At 39.5% G+C, this 25,166-nt stretch overlaps 1 protein-coding gene across 4 annotated transcripts in view; it reads left to right on the top strand.

Moving 5' to 3' along the window:
- The window catches only part of CA10 (carbonic anhydrase 10), a 326,283-nt gene that overhangs the window by 131,994 nt on the left and 169,123 nt on the right, over window positions 1-25,166 (top strand). For all 4 annotated transcript variants that reach the window (XM_032774517.2, XM_032774516.2, XM_075071834.1 and 1 more), the window contains one exon: window positions 754-896. In XM_032774517.2, coding sequence (XP_032630408.1) covers window positions 754-896 — 143 coding nt within the window. The remainder of the gene's footprint in view (window positions 1-753; window positions 897-25,166) is intronic.

Genomic DNA, 25,166 nt, shown 5'->3' with positions numbered 1-25,166 from the left:
GAGTACTAGTTACAAATCACTGATTTCTGTTAATCCACTGAATGGAATAAAAACTCTCTCTCTGATAAGTCTCAAAATGTAATTGTAAGCAGGGAATTCTCATTGAGTGTGTGTGTGTGTGTTTCCAATGGAATCCTGCAGGGATTGGTTCTTGGCCCTTGCACTATTCAACATTTTTATCAAGGGTGTGTGTGTGAATTGTGTGAATCAAAAAGAGACAAATAGAGCTTGTCTATGGAATATTAATATTCTATGGAATAGTGATATGTCCATGTCTTTTCTAATAATACATTATCCTTATTGTCAAAGTGTAGGAAATATTGAAACTTGTTTTAATTTTCTTTGAGTGGCTGTGTTGGCCTCAGTCCAAGGAATAAGTGCAGTGTATGCATGTAAAATGAGCTTAAAAACATGAGATATTCAAGTACCTGTTGAGAAAAAGCAAACATTCTATACCCGTAATAGTGGATGAGCTAGTAACAGCTAAATCGGGAATGATTAAATCCAGATAGCTTATGAGGGGCCAAAAAAAAATCTCCTTTGTTATTAAAACGTCTCATTATCTCAGATTTGGGTGTCTGTGTATCCTGCATTAAAATTCAGTTACTTGATTAATTTTCTTGAGTTGTTGGTTATATTGTGAGCACAGACACTACAAGAAGCAGTTTAATTGTTTCCGCATCTGTTTTGTGTGGATTTTTCTTCCTCCCTCCAGATTCTTTCTTAAATGTGTATCTTTTTCCCCCCTTATAGTTCCTTCCTTTTGGGGATTGGTGAACTCAGCCTGGAATCTTTGCGCTGTTGGAAAAAGGCAATCACCTGTCAATATAGAAACCAGCCATATGATCTTCGACCCTTTCCTAACTCCACTTCGCATAAATACAGGAGGCAGAAAGGTAGGTTTTCTGACATGTCTTGGTATAAAAACCAAGAGTTAATAGATGAGAAATATGTGCCACTTTCTGTATTTTTGAAATATTTTCACCTTGTAATGCCAATAAGCTCTTAGGCAGAATAATAACAAATGTAATGCTGTGCAAATTGCACATTGTTACCTCCCCTGCAGTGATCAAAACCGTACACTTCTATGTATCCTGAAGCACTTCTTAACTGCCATACAGTACTGGTTCCTTTAAACTCACCTGTGAGTAGAATAAGTGTTATTTACAAAAACTCATGGCTAATCAGTGGTATTTGTCCTGCAAGACAGGTAGGATTTTAAAGCCTCAGGAATGCAAATTTTGTCTCAGAAGGCTTGATTCTCCTCTTTCGCTGGTTTAAATCAGGAATAACCTCTCTGAAATCAGTGCAGTAACATTTGCTGTAAATAGAGAGTAAAGAAGATTCAGGTCCAGAATGTTATGAAATGGAGGATTTAATTGGCTCACTCTGGAAGCTGGGGAGAGAGAGACAGGCTCATAAAAATCTGTTCAGAAAGCTATCTAGTCTCCTAATTACTCTAGAGATTATCAGTACTTGTGCTCCTAAAACCAAGTTACACTGAAGCAAAGTGCCTCTGCCATGCATTAATTAGAAAGCGTACAAAAATATTTATAATCAATAAGTCTTTGGACACATTAGATCAGATGGAAAGGATGGGTCAAAGACTATTTATCTTACTTGAGCTCAAGAAGACTACACGATGATTAAGGTGAGCACGATTTGGCCCTTTGGCATATTTGCAGTGTAATTATTAGAACTGCTTGGTTTTTTAACCTAAATCTGCAAATCTCTATTAATTTATAATATTTTTTCCAAAAACAATGCCAACCCCCGCGCGCCCCTCCTCCCCACACACACACCCAGACAATTACATGGAAAATTCAGGTGCCTTCTGAAATATTTATTGTGCCAATTTAGAGGCTACATCCTATTTTACTGAAGTATGAAACAGGAGGGATTTTAGTCCTGTTTTCAGTGCATATTTTAATGTAACCTTAACTACAGAGTTACTACCGAAAATTCCGTAAAGAGAGTTGTATGTTCTAGTAATGTGGGTCACCTTCTGACCTTTTTAATTGTTGCCTTCTGTATTATTACCTTTTGATTTCTTTTGTATGATTAGATATTATGGAAAGGGCAGAGCCATGAGAAAACTATTTACAAATTATTTAAATACTGTGAATTTAAGAGGATTTTAAAGGATTTACCATACTCACAAGAATATATTGTTAAAATTACTTTCCTCTCAATTTAAATATTAAAAAGTTAAGGGAAATATGTTTTGTCAGAGGCAGTTGATAAATAACAATATCAGGGTATTTCATTGTGTTTGCTATTGTCTGTGAAGGGTAGTTACACAATCTATTATTAATAAACTGCAGCTTTTACGCTGCACACATTTTAGAAACTATAGACCTGATTCTCCATTGAAACCTTATGTGCTTAATTGAGGGATTGTTGAATTTTATTTTATTATAATTAGTTTTGTTTATAATTATCAGGTTGGTTTGTCTTTTTTACCTGTTAATTGTTTATATAAGCCAGTTTGTTTTTCCTAAAGAGGATCGTTATTCCTTGTCCTCTTTAATCCCCCTCCCCTCACATTTGAGGAGTGTTCTTCCTCTGTTGAGGAGGTATGCCAGGGTCACTGGGATTCAAAGTTGTCTCTCTTGCCAAAAGGCTATTCCAATCAGCAACAGTCATTCCTGATGCATTCGTTGCCTGGGGTGTGCGCACATCTCTCAGAAGTTCAATTTTCATTCAACCCTTAAGAGCAGGGCCAGAAAGAACCAGGAGATTAGGCTCAAACGCCTTATGATGGAGAGATCTCTTTCCCAGGCCTCAGACCCAGGTCAGGAGGACTTCCCTTATGCATCAGTCTCTGACTAAACATAGTGCACTGTCTACCTCGGCACTGCGTTCACCCACACCTTGTGAGGGAAAAGTTGGAAAGTACTCAGTCTCCAAGAAGAGGTGTCCTAGTTTTCCTCACAAAAAGTCTTTCTGGCCTTGGACTGTATATAAGCTTGAAGTTTGAGAGTCATCCCATTGAAGTTCCTAACATAAGTACATAAATTAACTTTAAGCACATGCTTAAGGGCCTTGTGGTATTGAGACCCATCTCTTCATACACAAAATACACCTGAAATTATTTGATTGTGCAGGATGTTAGGAAAATATGTATAGTATATAAATATTTGTGTTTAGCAAACAAAAGATCTTATAAATACATATCCTTAGGTCATATATGGCCCAAAATTTGTTTTTACTGAACCAAGGACCAATAGATATGTTTCCAATTCTTTAATTAAAAATTGCACTGGAAAGTTTCATGTTAACAAATGTTTCTCTGTGATGTTTGCAACACAAAATTGATAGCATTATACTAATGTTTTAAAACTTAGAAGTAAAATTGTCCCAAAATTATTCATGGTTTTAGTTAAGTAAAATACTTAAGCATGTGCACAAGTGCTTGCTGAACCCAATCCTTTAAGAAGAAATTAAATAATTTTATGTGCAATGTACAAAATGAGAAATGCAGAAGATGAAAAGAAAATTAGACTTAAAGCATAATTTCTAAGGACTTCTTAATTACATGATTTTTAAAGTAATAGTGTTCCTTCAGTTCTAGGCAGAGCTCAGGCATTCTCACCTTTCTATTTATATTTTTAAAAGAATAATAACAAATATACATCGATTTACAAAAAAAAAAGCTGCAAATGGGAACAGACGCATTTAAAAATGAATAATGATGTCTGACTTATATTCAACTCATTTCTAAAAATGTCATTTTATGAAAATTGCCGTTCAAATGGAACTAGTTATTTGAAAACTTATTTCAAGGAGGAATTGATCCTAATGATTGCTTTGAATGAATTATTGCTAACAAAGATGTATTTGGCATAAAAGTTTAAGAAAAACACAGGAAATAACCAGAGGTCTCAACTGTATTTATTCAAATGCAGGCATGGTATTTTTCAACTCTAATATTAATTTTAAAATAAAATATACTGATCTGGTGAAACCTGTTACCAATCACAGAAATAATGTATTCTTTCATAACATTTTATCTCTTAACAGGAAAGTGCTTAAAATGATATTTTAATGTTTTATAACTTACATCTATATAGCAGTTCTCTTGTTTTATTCAGTCCTTTAGTGACATGGAATAATATGGATGAATAGATAATGTGAGGTAACAGGATAACCAAGAACATAGAGGACAGGGACTCTTTTAACAAAAGGTGTAGATATTCCAAAGTGATTTATCTTCACCTGTTGTCCTGAGCAATGAGCTTTCTTTTGTGCATTGCTGTTGGAAACGATATGAGACGTGAGATTTGTCCTAATATATTTCCATAGAGACTTTGAATTTTTATGTAGACAGAACTGAGAATGTTTCATCTGTGGCACAGAATTTGAGAAAATGCATTACTCAGTTATGTTAATTCTATTAATTAGAGCTGGTCAGAAATTCTCCATTGGAATACTTTTCCATTGAAAAATGCTGATTTGACAAAAGTGAGCGTTTCACAGAATGTATTGATTTCATCAACATTTTCTATGGTAAATTATGAAAAAATTTCATTTGTTAGGTCAAAACATTTCAGGTTTACTTTATTGTTCTGACTTCTATATTTTGTTATATTTTGTAACATAGTAGTCAAAAAATTAAGTCTAAATTAAATGTTTTGATAATGCTGAAACAAAATATTTCATTTAACGAAAAACTCCAAGATTTCTACTTTTCATCCTGATTCACGACAACACAAAATTTGGAAATCTCAGCGGTTCCCACAGGATGGGAATTCCATCTTTTGACAACTCTGCTACTAATAAAACACTGGCAGGGAAGGAGTGCCATGGAGATGTTATATCAGTGGGCCAAATCCTGCTTACCTCATGCACATGAGAACATGTGCTCCTCCCTTGGATGAGATGATCAGCCTTAGGCCTATATGTGTGAGTTAACCCCCTATACAAAAGATTTCTAAAACTGATCAATAAGGGTCAAATGATAAAGGTAGAAAAGAAACTCCAGTCTCAGGGTCAGATTGTGACTGTCAGGTCCCACGGTATGGAAGTCCTCTCACATGGGGCAGGAGAGGGAGGTGGGGCCATAGACCCACACCTATGAACTGATCAACAGAGCAAAACTACATGTCTGGGAGAGTAGGCATGTGGCAATGGCCATGTTTGTCTTACTCTGCACTGACCAGCTCATTATCGTGTGAAGTACAATGAGGGCAGCTTGGGTACAAAAGGTGATTCACAGAATACATGGTTTCATTTCATGACACCAGGTATAGCAATCCAATGTAGTTTCATATTTTGAGAAACTTGATTACTTTCAAGAAGTTGCCTTGGAAATTACAGCATTTCCTTAATGTAGCTGCTACTTTAGCAGCACTATAGTTGATATCTAGGGAAGTAGGTCAGACCTTTGAATTTGAGAATCAGCTCTCTTGAAGTACGTTAGATCAAGGTGGGTTGTGGAGTTCTTCTACTGAAATTCTACAAAGGGATGTGATCCTTGCCAGAAGCTTCTAAAATTCAAGCTGGAAATGTTTGCATTTTCCGTTACAGTACAATAGCAGAGATGTATAACATACTTCTCTGATGTGGTGCTGTCCAAATGTGAAACTGGAATACTCTCAGTGCATTCATTTTTCATGTGTATTGGCTTGGGTTACTGTTTCTCGAGCTTGGAATGACATCTGTTCTTAATGATTGATATGTTTTGCATTAATTGTTGTTGCTTGTGGGAACCCAGATTGATCTAAATGTTGAGGAAGTGGAATAACAAATAGCCCTTTTTGATTAAGCTTGGGGAAAAAATCCAGACATTTTCCTGAACATCTCTCCACTTTGTTCACTGAATTGATTGTCATTACTCTAAGCTGAGTGGTGGTGGCTTTATCTTTCATGGTATATATTTGAACAGATTTTCTTGCATTCTCCATTTGTTGTTAACCCTTGTTGGTCCTTTCACACTGAGGATTTAGTTTAGCAGGAGCCATATTTATATTTTTTTCATGTTGAAAAAGGAGGTGGCTTTTATGTGGGTTGAGGCACTTGGGTTTTCAGGGCTATTAACCAATTGATATAGCAGCCAGGGAATTGCTTTGACAACACTTAACTGTGGTTATCACATTATACAGTAAGGGATTTTATGGAATTGATACTAAGAAAATTAAGTGCAAATAACAAGAGACTGTAACTAGGATTTCTTGTAGTTTCAACCACAAGTTAAGATAAAGAAGCACTAGTGAAGATACATAGTAGTGAGCCAGAAAACCTACTAGTTGTGCATTGAAATGAAAATCTTTATTAAATACAAGTTTAAAAACTGATTGATTCCTGTACATGAGTGCAGATGGGCAGGGAAAGGTTATGTTAAGTTATCAATTCTTGTAACAGGAACATAGAATCTTGAACCCAGGTCTTGTGCAGGTATGTAAAGGGGGAACTGATTTTCTTGTACTTAGATTTTAACAGTAATATTTTTAATAGGACTTTTTAAATTCAGTACGACTGTCCTAGGCCTAAAAAGTCTATAGGGACACAGCCCTGTTCAAGGGAGGTTTAAGCAGATGACCTTCAGGAAGGGGCTGCTTCGTGGTGGTGCATGTCACTGCCATGTCATTCTATAAGTTTTACCCTTTTTCAGTTGGGCCTTGATCCTGCAACATGCTGACTTCATTGGGAGTTGACTTCCATTTCTGCTGAATTCAGTGGGAGTTGAAGGTATTCAGAATCTCATGGGTCTGAGCTTTTAGTGCGAATGTTGAATTAAAACACCAAGTGCTTGATATCACACCGCAGAAATCAATTGGGAATTTCCCATAGCCTTCAATGGGAACATGACCCAAGTCCCACTTTTGCAGTAGTCCCAGTAACATATTTGACCATCCTGTTACTATTTCCTCAAGCCTTCCATTGTTTGTTGCAAATTCAGATTGTTCACGGAGCCATCTAAACTACATGCCTGGTGATTTCTGATTCAGCAGCATGAAACCTTAATGGCTCTAAAATATTACCGTTAAATTCTCTTTAGGACTAAGGGCTTGTTTAGATGAAGAGTTAGTGCATGGCGAGCTGAGGTGTAAAGCTACAGTGCACTAGTATGCTGCACATTAAACTGTCTGGCTGGACCCTGCTACTGCACACTAGGAAACTTTTAGTGTGCAGTAGCATGGTTCTCGCAGATAGTTAGCATGTGGCATGCCCGTGCGCTGTTTTAGCTTTTACACTCCAGCTTGCCAGGCACTAGCTCTTCATCTAGACAAACCTAAGAAAATCACTTTTACACAAAAGAATTCCACTCCCAGTCTCCTCCTAACAGTCTCTGTCCTTTCAATATTAATGGAGGAACCTAAGGAATTTTAGGCTTTGAAAACATTGTTTCAGACTTATTTAAAAACTTTGTAGAGCTTTTGAACAAACACATTGAGCTAAGTTCCTCCCAGGGATAACGCCACAGAAGTCAGTGAAAAAATCTGGTCCGTTGTTTGTCTGGAGTATGGTACAATCACTTTTTAACTATAATTCTGATCTATTGATTTTGTAACCGGAAAAATCAATAGAAGACTAAAATGTTGGAGTTGTATAGCCCCTAACTGAACTTTGACCCAAAAAGCATAGGATTTCTCGCCCCAGGACCTCTGCCTTCCTCCAGTGCTTTGTGGACTCAGACTTTTATTAGAGCTGGTCAAAATGTTTCCATATTTTTAACAACCAAAAAAAGTGTGAAAATATTTCTGAAACTTTTTAATGAAAAAATTCTCACCATTTTCCATCCCTCTTCGCTTTGTATACGTCCAGACATTTCCCCCCTGCCCCAGGCACACTCTGCACTTAGGATTTCTGTCCTATCCTAGCTCCTCTTTGGGGCATACAACGCATCTGCTTATGAGTATGAGAACTCAATCAGCATCCGTGGACTTTCCTTTTCATCCTGTAATGGTCTGTCTCATCGAGATAACTCTCCTGTTCTTAAATGAAAGGAATGGCCTGAGGGGAGACTGGAGGAACATCATCCCTCTTGTCCTCCCCAACATTCAGCAAGGGGTGAAGAGGGAGATGTCTGTGATACACAGATCATACTAGAACGTTAATGGTCCTTGTGTCTATAAATAAAATTAAAGAGGGTGTGGGAGAAGGAACATCTTCACATTGATTCCCTCCCAGCAGCCAGGAGTCAATGGGATGTGTCATGGGTGATCAAAGAGGGGAAAGATATTCCAGAGATGAATTTGGCCCCTTGTTTCAAATGGTATTCATGAGCCACAAAAGAACCATTATGTAGTGTCATAGAATCGTAGAAGATTAGGGTTGGAAGAGATCTCAGGAGGTCATCTAGTCCAACCCCCTGCTCAAAGCAGGACCAACCCAAACTAAATCATCCCAGCCAGGGCTTTCTCAAGCCAGGCCGTAAAAACCTCCAAGGATGGGGATTCCACCACTGCCTTAGGTAACCCATTCCAGTGCTTTACCACCCTCCTAGTGAAATAGTGTTTCCTAATATCCAACCTAGACCTCCCCCACTGCAACATGAGACCATTGCTCCTTGTTCTGCCATCTGTCACCACTGAGAACAGCCTAGCTCCATCCTCTTTGGAACCCTCCTTCAGGCAGTTGAAAGCAGCTATCAAATCCCCCCTCACTCTTCTCTTCTGCAGACTAAACAAGCCCAGTTCCATCAGTGTCCTGCCATTGAAGTGCAGTGTTGCAGTAGACCATGAGGACACTGTTTCGTGACCATGCACGTCATGACGTGGACACCTCAAGGTGGTGCTACAGCACCAACTTCGCAGTTATTCTGTCTCTGTCTGCTACTCCATTTCATGGCAAGGTGGGTCTCCAGTGCCACAAGGCTGCATATCACTGGTACAGATAATTGGATTCCAAGATCCAGAATTTTAGCTTGAGTTGCTTAATGAGTTTACGTGCAGATGAATTCCCCAGTAAGAATGCTGCTGTTGAGAACACTCCACATGCTGCAATTTTTTCACAGTCCTGGCTTTCTCTTGATTATTAATTTTAGTAAAATTTAACACACAGCCCTTTGGAGATTTAAAAAAATCAGTTTTAATAGACAGTCCAAGCACTTATTAAATACACGGTGCACTCCTCCACTCATCTGCAAACAAATATGATTTCACTTGTAGTTTCTCTTTATGTTCACTCCACATAAGCACCACAGCAATCAGCAAAAGAACAAAATAATTTTACTGAGAGGCTAATGTAATCTGGTGTCACTCATTCAAGAAGCACTGTGGACTCCAATCTCTAAAGAAACCACAAAATCTCATTAAAACAGAATGACCCACTGTAACAGGGTGGCAGCCTGGCTGAGCCGCCCATCCCTGTTAATAGGAAATGAGGTGGCTTAAAAGTGAGCGGGAGTAGCCTGTAAGAGAGGTGACATTTTCCAATCTATATTACGCATCAGGTCTGACTACATAATCATAATGGTTCCTTCTGGCTTCAAAAATCGATGAATCTCAGTTCTGGTAAGAGGGTTTGGTCTGTTGCTATCGGTGGAACCCTGCTGGAGAAGACGTTCGGGTGCGTGGACATATTTTGTGGTGGTAAACGAGACCCAGGAGGACCTTAGGTTTTTTGAAATGGAATGAGGAAATAGTTCTTGCTCATGCCAACTAAATCAAAAACTTCGATCTTTCTGAAACTAAAAAGTGGTGGCCAATTTTACCAGCAGTAGTTTTCCTCGTTTCTTAAATAGTTTAAGTTGAAAATGTATTCCTTTTGTTAAAAGTGTTTATCATAGCATTGCCTCCCAAAGTTTGCAAATTGTGGAGTTCAAAAGGAAAGGCTGCTGCTGCTGCTTACAGCAGTTTGGGAGTCAAATCTCAAACAAGTGCCTTTGAAACCTTCACATGACAACACACCACCATCTATTTTGTTTAGGCCATTTTTAGAGAGAGGTTACTTTCAAATATTGTGAAAGAAAAATACTATTAGTGGAATTTCAATTATCTAGGTAACTTTTCACTAAATCAGAGTTGCCTGTATTTTAAGACATGATATCTTGCAGCTTGCCAGGACTAGAAACAAGTGCACGGTTGCCCAGTACCAAGAGAAATACAAACAGAGCTTGATCCGTAGCTTTTAGGTGAGTTGGCTCAGAGCCTTGGTTCTAGTGCAAATTCAAACATCTACAGTGCTATTTTATAGCCCCCCAGCCTGAGCTCTGTGAGCCCGTGTCAGCTGACCCAAGCCCTGACTCGGTGCCATGGGATTTTTATCAGTGTAGCTATATCCTGAGTCCACAAGCCAGTCCCACAGATCCCAGTTTACACTGCAGACGTACCCACTAGGATTAACATGTTTTGAAATTATACCTTTTCCCCTTAGTTTTTGCAGTGCCAGGCTGAGCAGCAAATGAGCATTGTGTGATGGGGTTTAAGATTTATTATTATGAGTGTTACTAAAATACCTAGGAGCCCAAGTCATGGACCAGACCCCACTGTGCCAGGGGCTATACCAGCACAGAATGAAAAGACAGTCCCTGCCCCAAGGAGATTACAATCTAACTATAAAATGAGGTTACTGATTGTTCATCCCGGTCTGGCTGTATCTGTGAGACAGTACTGGGGACAGACAGTGGTCACACTAGCAACCTAACCATTGAGTTAGAGGGGTGTGGTCCATACATTGTAAAACACACCTTCAAACTGCTTCTGGTCCCCATTCTCACTCCTCCACTTCAGTTTCTGATTTCCTGGCATTTGAAATTGTGTGGATATTTTGTCTTTCATAGTACTAATAGTGCTCATTTTCAAGAACTCCATGTTACCCTGATGTGCTTTTAATTTTGGATAATATCCATAATGAGATAGAACATCAATATTGTGTTTTGCCAAGTACTGAAATTACTATTTCCCATCCTTCTTTTTTTTTTCCTAATAACATGTTAGAGTAATGGTAATAACATGATAGAGTAACAGTATTTACAATACTTTAGACACCGTGAATCCTGACCAATTAATTAAACCTTGGCAGTTTGGTGATGCTGTATGTTGTTAGTCATTTTAGATCATGCTTAAAGACTTAACTTGATTTTAAAGGCATGTAGCAGTCTGTTGTAAGTTACCTTCTTTTTATGATCACTAAAAACTACTCTACCTGATTTTGATCTATTGGGAATGAACATATCAATGTACACTGGCCAGGGACTGTTATATAAACTCTATAGTGCAATGTGTGTAAATGAAAATGATTCAGTATCAGAAAATGCCTTAGATCTTTCCTTTCATACGGAACTTTAATAAATGCATTTGTATATTATTTAAATTAATGCCTTTATAAATAATTGGTTCATTTGGCACATGCTACAAAAAAATAATATTATTTGGCAGTTTTCTAACCTAAAATAGGGTGGGGGAGAGAAAATTTGTGACTCGAAATTAGTGAAACGGTTTCTCTGCCAGCTGGTTCTGATTCCATGCTGTTCAATCAATTCTGAGTATTACTAGCATTTTTCTCAAGAGTGTGTAATATATGGCAACTGCCAAGTTTTGCTTTGGTGATTACTAAAAGGACAGATACGGTTGTGAACCATATTTCAGCACTGCAGAAATACAAAAAATGAACTGTTAGAAATGGTCCAGGAGGAATGAATAGCAATAAGACATCAATGTCGTCTGTAAACTGATTTGTGTGAATTTTAGAGGACTTAATAATATGATGCTTTGATGTATGGTGTGATCGGAAAGTTAATAAGTCTGATACAACTGTCAGAAAGTTTAATGAATAAAAAATGTAAATGATATGCTATGAGTAGTTAAAATCAGAATGTATCTTCCCTAATACACCTAGGGCACTCTATTAGTAAGAGAGTATAAAATGCATTTACAGGAGAGTAAGATATTTTTAAACTCACTGCTACTTGTATATTCTGCTATTTGTAAAATATATGTGAAAATGTGAAAAATGCACTTTAAAGGAATATTTGTGAACATTCACTCAGGGTTCTATTTTTTTATCACTTAAATGATCCTTAACTGAGATTTAAGCGAGTTGGAGGATTTGTGTAAGTTTGCCAAACACACAGTAACACAAATCCTTTTCTGGAAATGCCAGGAACCTCTGAGAATTTGTCAGCTTCAGGAGGATTTGTAAAACCTAGAAAAGGAAGGAGACCTGATGAAACCCATTCAAAAGTAAAGAAACCTGTTCCTGAGAGTTTTGCCTGCCTAAGAGCTTGCCGGATCAGGATCTTTGGAATCGTAGAATATCATAGTCGGAAGGGACCTCAGGAGGTCATCTAGTCCATCCCCCTGCTCAAAGCAGGACAATCCCCAGACAGATTTTTGCCCCCGATCCCTAAATGTCCTCCTCAAGGATTGAACTCACAACCCTAGCTTTAGCAGGCCAGTGCTCAAACCACTGAGCCATCCCTAAATATCCTGTTTAGATACACAATCTTCTTGGGATTAGTGCCTGTGTAAGAATAAGCATCATTCTCTCTGAAGTGAATGCAAGGATAGCCATAGTATATTTACCTTACAGTGTGTAACATCCTCCAGTTACTTGTCTTGTTACCCCACAATTACAGCCTCATGGCATATACATTATACCTCCTAAATATAAATGAATTTATGGAAGGAAGCAAGCAACAGAGTCCTGTGGCACCTTTAAGACTAACATGTATTGGAGCATAAGCTTTTGTGGGTGAATACCCACTTCGTCAGACGCATGTCTGTTTATAGTGATGATCTCCTTCAAATCAAATGTGAAACTAGTGTCGTGGCTGCTACATTGGAGGAATTAAAAGTGCTATGGGACTTTCTGGAAAAAGTTGGTATGTTCATCCTGATGCAATATTCAGAACTGAGTAATTAAAATTTCACCTGAATAATATGCCCCTAGAGTTTCAGTTGAATAAAATATTGTCCACATTCTTTCCTGAAATGTGTGTGCATTTAAACAGCTGACACTTGTTATCTCATTGATGGAAAAAAGCTATCATCATGTCCTCACATCCAGGTTATCTCTAAATCTTGCAGTTTCTTTCTGCATAACATCTCTAAAATACTGCCTTTTCTATCCATCCACACAGATAAAATTCTCGCACTCGGGCTCTCATCATCTCCCGTTTTCATTATTATAACGTCCTTTTCTCTGACCTTGACAAAGGCAATTTTGCTCCACTCGTATCCATTCAGAATATTGCGGTAAAGATCATTTTCCTAGCCTGTTGCTTTGACCATTTCACCTCTTTCTTTGCATCTCTCCACTGGCTCCCTCTGCTTTATTGTATCAGTTATAAGCTACTTGTCTACGCTTTCAAAGTCCTTCATGACCCGTCCCTGCTCTACCTATCATCCCTCATTCAGTATCAGAAAGTCGGCTCCCATGTTGCTGGCCTCTACTGACCACTTGTTACATTTTGGAAGAAGCACCTTCTTGCTTTCTTCCAGGCTGCCTTTGCTCTTGAGAGACGCTCCCCATAAACTCCCTCAAAACTAACTCATTATCCTCCTTCAGAACTCTTCACTACCATGAGGTCTCTTAAAAAAAAAACACAGCTTGGCAGTGGTTACACAGCTCATGTATTGAGATCAGAGACTATCATGGTGACCAATATTGTCCCATTATTTCCTTATGCTTCCTTATCAGTCAGTCTGTGTCTATCGTTTATCTCTTGTCTTGCACTTAGATTGTAAATTCTTTGGGGCAGCGACTGTCTTTGTGTTCTGTGTATGTACAGCACCTAACACAATGGGGTCCCTATCCATAACTGGGGCTTTTATGTGCTCTGATAATACAAATATTAATAATATATATGCATGCGCCAGTTCAGGGCCAAATCCGTACTAAATGTTAAAGTCTCAGTAGCTCTGTTGAAGTGACTTATACTGGTGGGCAGAAGTTTTGCCCACCTGTACTAATCAGTTTGTAATTTTCATAGAATGTTTGAGACTGTTGGGTGCAAGGTAGCATATAAAATGTCAGTTGTTAGGTCATTTGAAATGAGGGCGACCATTTTACTGTGTGGTTTGGGCAAGGGATCCCCTGGAAGGCGAGGGAGCCCATATCAACTTTAAAATATGTCTCGTCCTGAACTGGCATAAATCAGCATAGCCCTATTGACTTCAGTGAAGCAATGCTGATTCACATCAGCTGTGGATCAACTCCTTTTTTTCCCGTCCCTGGTTGTTCTTCTGTTTGTCATGATATTGTTTTGCTGTACTTGATGAAGATGTTGCTCCAGCCGTCCTTCTAATATCAATGAGAAAAAATTGTGATGCAATTCCATGCAATCATGTTTGGGTAAATTATCAAAAAAAGATCGGTGACTGTTCTCATTTCTGAGTACTGAATTGTTTGAAATATTCAAATGGGCATAAAAAAGATCTATTGCGTGATTTTTTTTTCTAATGCCCTTTCTCTGTTTAGCAACACACATGGTACAGTATTTTGATAATATGCTTTTTGGGTTTATTCCATCCTGCTTTAAATCTCTGCACAAGTCCAGATTTTTATTTTAACACTCACAGATGTAAAACCTGTTTGTTTTTATTTTCATTTGATTCTGTGTGAGTGAATATATCTGATGATGGGAGAAGATTGAGGATTTTTTTTCTCATAGATTCTGATCTCACAATAAGAGTGAATAGGTCTCTAGCAGTGTATGGTTCAAATAGAATTATAATTTGTGTTTCACATTCATTAAAATATACTTCATGGGTTTCAGATGGATATTTCGTTCATTACAAAGGATGAAATTATACTGTGCTGTATGGGAGTATAGTAGAGCTTAGTAAAATATGATGGTTTTTTTTGCATGCTGATCTCTTGGGTTCAGTATTGAGGAAATGTTTTATACAGATGCCTGCCATTACAGATGAAAATATTCTGTCATTTCGTACAGGGCAGCAGTCGACAAAAGGCTGAGTTGAAAAGCAAATTTAAGATTTCAAACAGACTTTTTTATGATCATTGACTGAATTTTGGTGAAATGTTTTGTTTGAAGAAGGCAAATTTCATATACCTATTAATTTCAAGTATCAGTGACATTGTGGTGATTGGAATGAAGCAGTTGTCCTTTGAGGCAATGGCACATTGGGGACAATAAATGAGATACAATGTAAATATGAAAATAGCTGACTCCATAGTTGTTACAAGCCAACGTTTTAACAGCTTCACAAACATTTAGTAGTAATAATTCTTACTTGTGTCTTTTTCACCACCGTCTTAATTTATTGTGGTAACTCAACTGTTTGAATTGATGTACACCGTGTCCTTGTTAGCAGGTGAAGGGTGTAGCATAGTGCCTGTAATAGTATATAGACTTGATCCGGCGATAAAACTCCCACTGACTTCAGTGGTAGAGAATCAGGCCTTACGGCCCCAGTTGTGCAAACAGTTATGCACATGCTTATCTTTACACACATGATTAGTTCCATTGACCTCAGTGGAGCTACTTGTGTGTGAAATCAAACGTGGAACTAGGACCTAAGAGGCAAGGTGGATTTTGGGTCTCCAGCTCTACATATTCCTGCTCTCTTAGTCAGGGCTCCTACTGCTATTTTGCTCTATTTGTGAGAAGAAATCACATTGTATTTGTCATGGCTTTCTGCCTGTTCTGCAACTAGAATGCTTTACTTGATAATGAACATGTGTCAGTTCTGCTAGAACTAGCTGGGGATAAATTCCACAGTTGGCAGTGTGGAATACAAATTGCTGTAGCAGTGGAATGTGCCATTCAATATTGTGAATAACATCTTGGTATTAGAAAGAACTGCAAGTCTGTTGCCTTTCTTCCCTCTTCTGTTAATCACAGGTTTCAGGGGGGAGAGACAGGGCATGTTTATAGACAGAATTAAACTATGTATTTGGGATTAGAGACTTAGAAAGGAGCTTAAGGATAAAACTGAAGAGGTGGTCAATGTACTGCTTCTAATAGGCAAAAACAGATCCCAGATCTGTGGATCAGCAGCTTCCCATCAAGTCTGAGATCCTGGTGGTAAAATGATGCTGTATTTGAGCTCAGTGTCACTCCGGAATTGAAGAGGAAACTTCAACACATAACAAATATGGGAAGAACATGGTTATAATTTGGGGATGACAAACTGATCCTAGAGAAAGGGATGGTGTATCCTGCAGTGAGCTGCAGGAGTAAGAGTTACAAGGAGTTTGGAAGGAGAACACAAGTTGAATTCCTAGCCTGTTCTGAAGATATGCTTTTTTTATTGTGGGTATGTTCTTGTTATTCAAATAATGTGACAGAAAACCATGTATCATCCTCATATTGATTAGTTGTATGCCAGCCCTATCTGTTGGTTGCATGAGTGCCTGATTTATAACCATTGTTCATTGTGGATAACTTCCAACTGAACATAATTATGTTTTCAACTCACACCCCCTCCCCCATGCTTGCTGTTTTCAATGGGGCTCTGTGTGTGTGCAGGAGACTGCCTGCCTGAAGCAGGTTGCAGGGTCAGGACCTAATCATGTGCATCCTATAAATACAAGCAGTTCTAAGGCCCCAGTCTGTCACTTGCTACTCAGACAAAAACCTCCTGTTGGATGTACTGCCACAGGCTTCCTCACTGCCTCACCTCTCAGAGAAGCCATTGAGCATTGCGTTGAACACCATCTTACATGGCATCTTGCCACATAACTTCGGTTAGTTTGCATGGGAGTTTGCATCGTATAGTGACTGTTCCCTACCTCTCCTTAACCCCTTCTTCCCCCCATCCCTATAATAGGTGCAGTCTAAATCAGGTGATGTTACTGCAGAGAAAGGTCTTTTAGCTGCTAAGTGAGGTGGATGGTGCAGGGACACACTATTAAAGTCCATTTTGCAGCCTTCTGCCCAGTCTCCAATTTCAGTGGGCTTCACATACATTGCTCTCCTCCATATGTAGTTGCAGAAGTGTGCATCTGACCCTATGGCCTTTCTTTAGGTGGGTTATTCTCATTAGAGTAATGGAGGCAGAAATGCCAGGTGAAATATTCTTCAGTTGCTAGAAAAGAGAGGTTAAAGGATAGCCACCTTGGCATGTAAAGACTCACTCAGAAAGTGAGCAGCCTTATTAAGGAACCCAAGTAGTAAAAACCTGATGCCTATGCTAATCTCAATAGCAGGATATCCAATGCATACTTTTAGAAGCCTCCCTTTAGAAGTGTGTGTTCTTTCTTGAAGATATTAGAAAATTATATGCTCCATCTCATCTCTGCACTATAATTTTATTCTTGCAAAATTTTTTACTGTTTTTCTCCAAATCCTGTAGTCTGTTGACATAAGTAGGAGAAATAGTGTGCCTTCAAGCTTTCCTCCAGTTCTAATTAGAGCTCTTATGCTTTCCCTTGCTTTCACTGGATAATCTGCCTTTAAAAATATAGTAAACACTACATATAATAGTTTGTGAATATTGCAGATGATAAATGTGCTCTGTTGCAGATGCTTGAAAAAAGATAATTTACTGTTTTTGGTAAAACAAACTTGATCTGAATAAAGCAAACATGGAGTAAGACTTTGTGGATAAGTACATATTTAAAGAGCAAAGGAAGAAGGTTAAACATTATTTTCAAGATTTTCCTAGGCAGAAGTGAGGAATAAATACATAAAGTCAGGTAAATTCAAAACTGAGGCTGGGATGTAGGCTGCATTTTGATTCTTGTTAACATGAACCAGAGATACCAAAACTATTAAATTTTATATTTTATCTGACCTGCCTGTTTGAAAATAGTTTCACATTTTTAACGTATGCCCATAAGATAACAAAGCTAGCAAATAATACTGGGCCCAGTAACCCCTTATCCACACCAATAGTCCCACTGAAGCATGAATAAAGATGACAGTATTGATATTCTGTGGTGTGTAACTGAATAATGATCTCCTGGGTATAAAACGAGATAAAGCCAAGGCATTCATAGAACATAAGGTTTGAGGTGAAGCCAAGACATTTATTTTGGGAAGCTAGAGAATTGTATCCAATTAAAATGTTCTCAATCAGTACAGAAAATTAACAGAATCACAGCTTCATCCTCTCCCCTGCAGGATGAATGTCTAATATTATATACTATGTCAAATGATTTTTGTTAATTGTCTAAGTAGGTTGATGGAAGAATGAAGCTTCCTGAAGGAAAACAGTCTTCTGGTCAGCATTTGAGGCCAGAATGGACGATTAGATCATCCAGTCTGACCTCCTGTGTCAACACCACCACCACCTAGCTCCTCAACCCAACAACCATAATTAGATGGAAGTATTATAGCCCATAAGAGACTAGACTGTATGTGCCACAGGGAGAGAACAGGAGGGACCGAGGTGCACTAGGTCCTGAGGCCCTCTCAGTGGCAGGGAAATAAGCCCAAAGCACAGACATAGCCCATCGGAAAATGGTTTAATTTACAGTGTGTGGATTTAAATCAAAATGAAACTCCAAGTCAAAGGATATCCTCCCAGGGCTCTGGACACCCTGGACATACGTTCAAAGATTGAGTAGCATAGGAACTGTAACAAAGAGGGTCAAGCTCAGAGGCATGTTCTGCTTGCAGCACGGCTTGGGGGAAGAGATGTGATCTCAGCTAGTAAGTCCTAAGCCCTCTAGGGATTTATAGGTCAAAACCAACACCTTAAACTCAACCCAGAAACTAAGGGTATGTCTACACTATGAAATTAGGTCAATTTTATAGAAGTCAATTTTTAGAAATCGATTTTATACAGTTGATTGCGTACATCCACACTAAGCACATTAAGTCGGCAGTGTGCATCCTCACTATCATAGCTAGCATTGACTTACAGAGCGGTGCCCTATGGGTAGCTATCCCACAGTTCCCGCAGTCTCCGCTGCCCATTGGAATTCTGGGTTAAGCTTCCAGTGCCTGATGGGGCAAAAACATTGCCACGGGTGGCTTCAGGTACATGTCGTCAGTCTCCTCTCCCTCCGTGAAAGCAACATCAGACAGTCATTTCTCACGTTTTTTCCTAGGTTACCTGTGCAGACGCCAGAGCCTGCTCAGCTTACCATCACTGCTGCTGTTGCGAGCTGGAGGCTTCTGCCTCAGGCTGCTCTCCCAGCTGGCAGCACCACACAGTCACACTTACCCCAGCCTACCCCTTGCTTCCATGGCTCATGAAGCCTAGACAGAGTAAGGAGCAGTTCAGCTGTCGGCTGAGCAAGTGCGGAATGGTGGTAGAATGTGCCTTTGGATGTTTAAAAGCTCATTGGTGCTGTTGGTCAGACCTCAGCACAACCAACATTCCTATTGTTATTGCTGCTTGCTGTGTGCTCCATAATATCTGTGAGAGTAAGGGGGAGATGTTTATGGCAGGGTGGGAGAATGAGGCAAATTGCCTGGCATCTGATTTTGAGCAGCCAGACACCAGGGCGATTAGAAGAGCACAGCAAGGCCATGCTGCGCGTCAGAGAGGCTTTGAAAGCGTTTCATGACTGGCCAGGCTTCGGTGTGACAGTTGCGTGTGTTTCTCCTTGATGCAAACCCACCCCCTTTGTTGATTTTAATTCCCTGTAAGGCAACCACCCTCTCCCCTTTGAAATAAAGTAACTATTGTTTTGAAACCATGCATTCTTTCTTTCTTTCTTTCTTTCTTAAAAAAAAAAAAATGAGATAACGGACAAGGTAGCCTGGGTGGGGTAAGGGAGGAGGGAAGGACAAGGCCACATTGCTTATTGTAGTCATACTAAAAATCAAACTCTTTGAATGACAGCCTTCTGTTGCTTGGGCCATCGTCTGGAGTGGAGTGGCTGGATGCCCGGAGCCTCTCCCACCCCGCCCCACGTTCTTAGGCATCTGAGTGAGGAGGCTATGGAACATGAGGAGGAGGGTAGGCAGTTATACAGTTTATGCAGCAGGGGTCTGTGCTCTTGTTGGCTTTCCTGCAGCTCTAACAGATGTTTCATCATGTCCGTTTGCTCCCACATTAGGCTCTGTGGTAAACGTCTGCCTCAAATCTGGACCTTAGCGTCCAAAATCTGGGTGCTTACTATAAACTCCCCCAAGCTTTTACCAGCTTGGATCTGATATCGCTGCCACCAAATAGGATTTTGGCTCCTATTAGCCCCCAAGTCGCCCAAACTTATTCCTGGGGGACCCCCAAACCCAGAGCCCTGGGTCTCCTATCTTCATACCGCCGCACTTCCCCTTTCCTTGGGTTAGCCGAGTGATGCCGTATGCTCCTTGAAATCCAACCAGCGAGGATAATTTACCTCCCCTGTGCTATGCATTCAAACTATGTCAGCTATCACAAAGAGATTCCCTCCCTTCTTCATGTAGCTGTACTAGGAAAAGACTCAAGCAAGTCTTAAAAGAAAAACCTTTATATACAAAGAAAATTACATAAACTGAAACACTGCATTAAAGATCAATACGAGGGATATGGCTTATACGAAATAGGAATAAACAGATCTGAGTTTAATATAAGCCAATTTAAATCAGTCCAGCAAAATCACACACATGTATAATACAACCATAAAGCATATAATAGCCTATTGCTTGTTGCCTTTGTAACTGACACTTTGTAAATGAAAGTTATAAAGAAAGATTGGAGTTAGAGGAAAAGCTGTTTCACTCCATAGCCGGGAGAAACAAAAGACCCCGAGTTTTCAGTTCCCTCCCAGACTTTTTTAAAAAATCCAGTTTTCTGATTGGTCCTCTGGTCAGGTGTTTGGTTCCCTTTGTTCACCCTTTACAGGTAAAAGAAAATTAACCCTTACCTATCTACTTAGGACAGGCTCAGCAGTGCGTCCTGCCTCCGCTCTTCACACTAATTTAATTCTTTCCTGGCCTCTGCCACTGAATGCCTCCATACATTAAGCTGTACCCCATCAGTGCAGGAGGACTGCATGAGCTCAGAAAACGTCATGGCGTATGTTTTTTTTCCCCCCTTCTAATCTGCGATAACCTCATGGACAGAGATGATGGGAGCATAGAAACATTCTACGGTCTGTGATTCTGGGGGGACTTCATGGTCACATGTGCTGCTGAGTTTGCCATGCTGACTAAACAGGAAATGAAATTCAAAAGTTCCCGGGGCTTTTTCTGTGTACCTAGCTCGTGCATCAGAGTTCAAAGTGCTGTCCAGATCTGTCACAATGGAGCACTCTGGGATAGCTCCCAGAGGCCAATACTGTAGATTTGCATCTGCGCTATCCCAAATTCGACCCAGCAAGGTTGATTTTAGTGCTACTCTCCTTGCCAGGGAGGAGTTATAGAAGTTGATTGTAAGAGCCCTTTAGCCTGACGGTACGGGGTTGATTGTGTGGACGCAGTCATTTTTAAATTGACCTAACCCTGTAGTGTACACCAGGGCCAAGGGACTGACAGTGCAGATCATGGAACACTGGCAAGATATGTTACCACAAGGAGGCTCTGCTTAACTGTAGTAGTAGAAAAAAAATCAAACTGCTTTTTTAAAAAAAAAAAAAAAGACCTTGCACCTTTGTGTATTGTGCCTGCCGTCTTACGCATAGCCCAACTTGCTGTACTGTGCAGCACTTACCAAATGATATAGCCTAGTAATTCTCTAGCTAAGCTAGCTCTATCCTCGTTGAAGCTGGGTACAAGTTTACTTAATGTTATTAAGGCTTTGAATATTGCAAGCACTTTGGTGCTGAGCAGCAGGGAGTACAAAGTTGTACTTCAGCACAAGTGTAAGCAGAGGCTGTGAATGAGTGCAGATGGGCTTAAGCAAGCAGGAGAATCCTTTGCACTGAGGATATGTCTGCATTTTGAGCAGGTGGTGTCGTTTCCAGCTTGAGCAAACATACTCTCGCTATCTCTGTTCAAGCTGGTGCCCTAAAAATAGAAGTGTAGGCTCTGCAGTGGGCAGGGTTAGCTGCCTTGAGTACATGCCGTGGATCTCAGATGGGATTTGTATTTGGAGTGGCGAACCCCTCCTGCCACTGGTGCCGAACTTCTGTTTTTAGTGTGCTAGCTCAGTCAGAACTAACGTAGTATGTCTACTCAAGCCAGAAATTACACCTCCAAATCTAAGTGTAGACATGAACTGAGTGGCAGTAACTCTGAAGCCCTTTGCATGCCTGCTCCTTTACGCTGAAGGTTTCAGAGGATGTGTATGTTTATATCTACATATAAAAAAGTGTGGACAGAGGAACATGGTGTTACATTACCATACTGAAGATTGCATTTGTCGTGTTAGCTGCCGTCTCCATTCTTCAGCCTCCTGCTTGATATTGGACAGAAGTAACTTTGCACTCTTAACTAGGTTCTCCTGCTCTCTCTATCCTACTCTATAACTTTTCAGTTTCAGCTCCCCGTGTGACACTCCTTCCTTCCACTGTGCAGGATCAGGCCCCAAATATAGGGTAGCCCTCCAGCAACCTGATAGACTGATGCCAGTTCCAGGTGGTGCAGTAAAGGAGAGGACTGAGAAGTGTCTGAAATACAAATGAAGGATAAGGAGAGCTGAAGCTTATCAGTAGGTTTCAGCGGGGTTCACAAACTTCATAACTAAATCTGTTCTAGCAGCCGGGAGCTGTCAGGATGATAAATAGGCTAGTCTGTAATATAAGTTTCCATACTAGGGCAGCAGAAAAGAAGAAATAATTCACACTCCAAAATCTGTTAAAATAACATTATTTGATTTTAAATGGCAAAAGCAAGACAATCCAGAGATAAAATAGAAACACAAACCTTAATTCATCTAATGATGCTGATATTATAGGCAAATCAATGGCTTTTCTGAAGCCCCTAAGTCAGTGCTGATACACAATAATTATCCACTTACCTGTTAGATCTTCTAAGCTTCACCCCACATTTTGCTGTAGCATTATTTTGTCAGACTGAAATAGTTCTCAGTAAATCTCATTTCTGAAATAAAATTATTTCATTATACCTCCCATAATAATTATACTATGACTAGGCATGAAAAGCATCAAGGAAATAACTATTTAATAATATTTTGCATTTATTGTATCTTCATCTGAGCATCTCAAAGTGTTTTGCAAACTGTGCATGTTCAAGAGATTTTGATCATCCTATCTCAAAGATTCACGTTGTTCAATATAAATCCTTTTGACTAGCCCAGAGCCATATACTTGCAGGATGGTGTGCCCTTTTTGTGTGTAACTTTTGGTGCTCTCATTTCAATTATCTCCTCTTTTGATTGTGATACACAGAGGCCACTAGTAGCAAAGTTTCATTTAAGGTCCGAACTCACTTAAAGTTTAAGGATGAGTCAGCCCATTATAGAGGTAAGCATCCCAAACTGCAGATTCTAGATCTGTAATCATATGTGAATGTCTCCAAAAGTGGGGGATTTTCAGATCCAGCGTTTTGATTCGGAACCCTCTGTCTATATTAAACTTTACTTGAACACTTTTTGTGTCAAAGGTGCAGAAAGAAAGAGGGTGCATGTATAAGGATAATGCAGGCCCATTTACTCCCCATGCTTTCTCCAGGGAAGGTGGAGGAGAGGACTGGACAGAGGTTGTGCTCCATCCCCCAGTAGTGTACCAGCCATCACAGCAGTGCCACACATGCACACCCACCCACCAGGGCAGGAATTGTGCCTCAGAGTTGCATCTGTGCCACCCAGTGCTACTGCTGGAGTCACACAGTTTACACAAGTGCCTTGCTGAGAGCTGTGCTCTAAAGGCATCAGTTAGCCATGAATAAGAATTTTGCCCAGCATTCTGATTATTAGTGTAAATTGGTGTTTACCCAATGTTCTGTTTTAGTCTATCATGCAACTACTTGTTTGAACAAAATTTTAAAACATACACTTTTCTCATTGCATAGATGTCCTGGCTCCTTCAGACGCCATCACAGCTCTTCTGTGTAAATATGTTTGTGTCTGGTTTCTTAAGGCATATTATTTCTTTGATGGACACTGATAGCATCTTCTGAGCCCTCACAGCTTTTGATATGAATACACATTTATGGTCTTTATACAAATATGTATTATTAAAAATGATAGCCCTGTTAGGACTCGACCGGCACCATGACAGACTGTCAAGTAAATCCCCATTTGACCAGTTTGGCGCTCACTCTAGTTTTTTTGTCAGTTAGAAGTACAGAAATGTTGTTTAGTGGATCTCTTGACACAATGGCACCTTATGGCTCACGCTGCTGGGCAAAGTTTTTTCAGCACTTTATTCTTCTGATGTAATTTGCCAGTTAGATTGTAGATGATGCCCTATTGGTCTAAGCCTAAGTTTACAGTATCTAGACTGCCTGGAGCTGCAGGTTCAAGAGTCATCAGAGTCAACTCAGCCCTTTATCCCCTCTGTCTATAATATGGTCATGCAATCTATCCCCTGCTCATCAGCAGGATACCTGTTGCATCCTTGTCTAAGATACATATACTGAATTCTTCTGCATGGGCATTTTAAAAAAAAACCCCACAGTATATTTTTGAAAGAGTAGGAGTGTGCACCAGCATGCTTGGTCATCATTCAAACCCACCAATCCTAAAATGTTACGCAGCGTACTGTGCAAAACTCCTTCATGTTTATCACCCAGATTTTCCTCCGTCTCAGAGGTGGCTGCATTTCAGTGGTAAGTGATTCTTGTATCTACTTTGTGACACTTTGGGGGAACCTTTGGAATGGAAAAATCTGTATTAACAAAAGTGACTATTATGATTATGAATGTTAGTTATTTGTAGCATCTTTTATCATGGGCATCTTTTATCTCAAGTAATGAGTTCCTAGAGAAGCAGGAGCCTTAGAGGCGAGGGTTTGATGTACAGAATGTGGAATTGCATAGGTAGACATATATTAAAGATTAAGGTTCCTATTACAGAAAGAAATTTGCCATCCTTATATGCAAATATGTCCTGTAGGTTTCAACAGTACCATAGTTCTGCATTTGAATGTTTGTCTGCTCCCTTCTCCAGCAGAAATTTACCATTTTTAGTATCTTTGGGGGAGAAGAATACTGAAAATTCAGTATCATAAGCAAATAGTTCTGTAAAACTGATAAGCATGTTAGAATGCTGGCTCCAAAACAAAATAGAATATAAAACCTGCATCTCTGCAAATTATTTTTTTTGTAGCTTGTGGAAATGCTGGCAAGATTTGAACATAAATATATGGGTGTCATGTGAAGAGTGTGATGAACTCAGATTGGAGAATGTGCATTGTGAAATCTCCTGATCGGCTTTGCAAACTAAAGTGTGAGGACACATGTAATCATAAGGATTAATATAATATACAGTGTAATATACAATATCATATGCAGACCTATTTTGAGGTAGACTGTA

The sequence above is a fragment of the Chelonoidis abingdonii genome, chromosome 13, assembly GCF_003597395.2.
Source record: "Chelonoidis abingdonii isolate Lonesome George chromosome 13, CheloAbing_2.0, whole genome shotgun sequence".
Taxonomy (NCBI): Eukaryota; Metazoa; Chordata; order Testudines; family Testudinidae; genus Chelonoidis; species Chelonoidis abingdonii.
The sequence above is the reverse complement of the archived record's forward strand: the minus strand, read 5'-3'. Positions and strand labels throughout refer to the sequence as shown.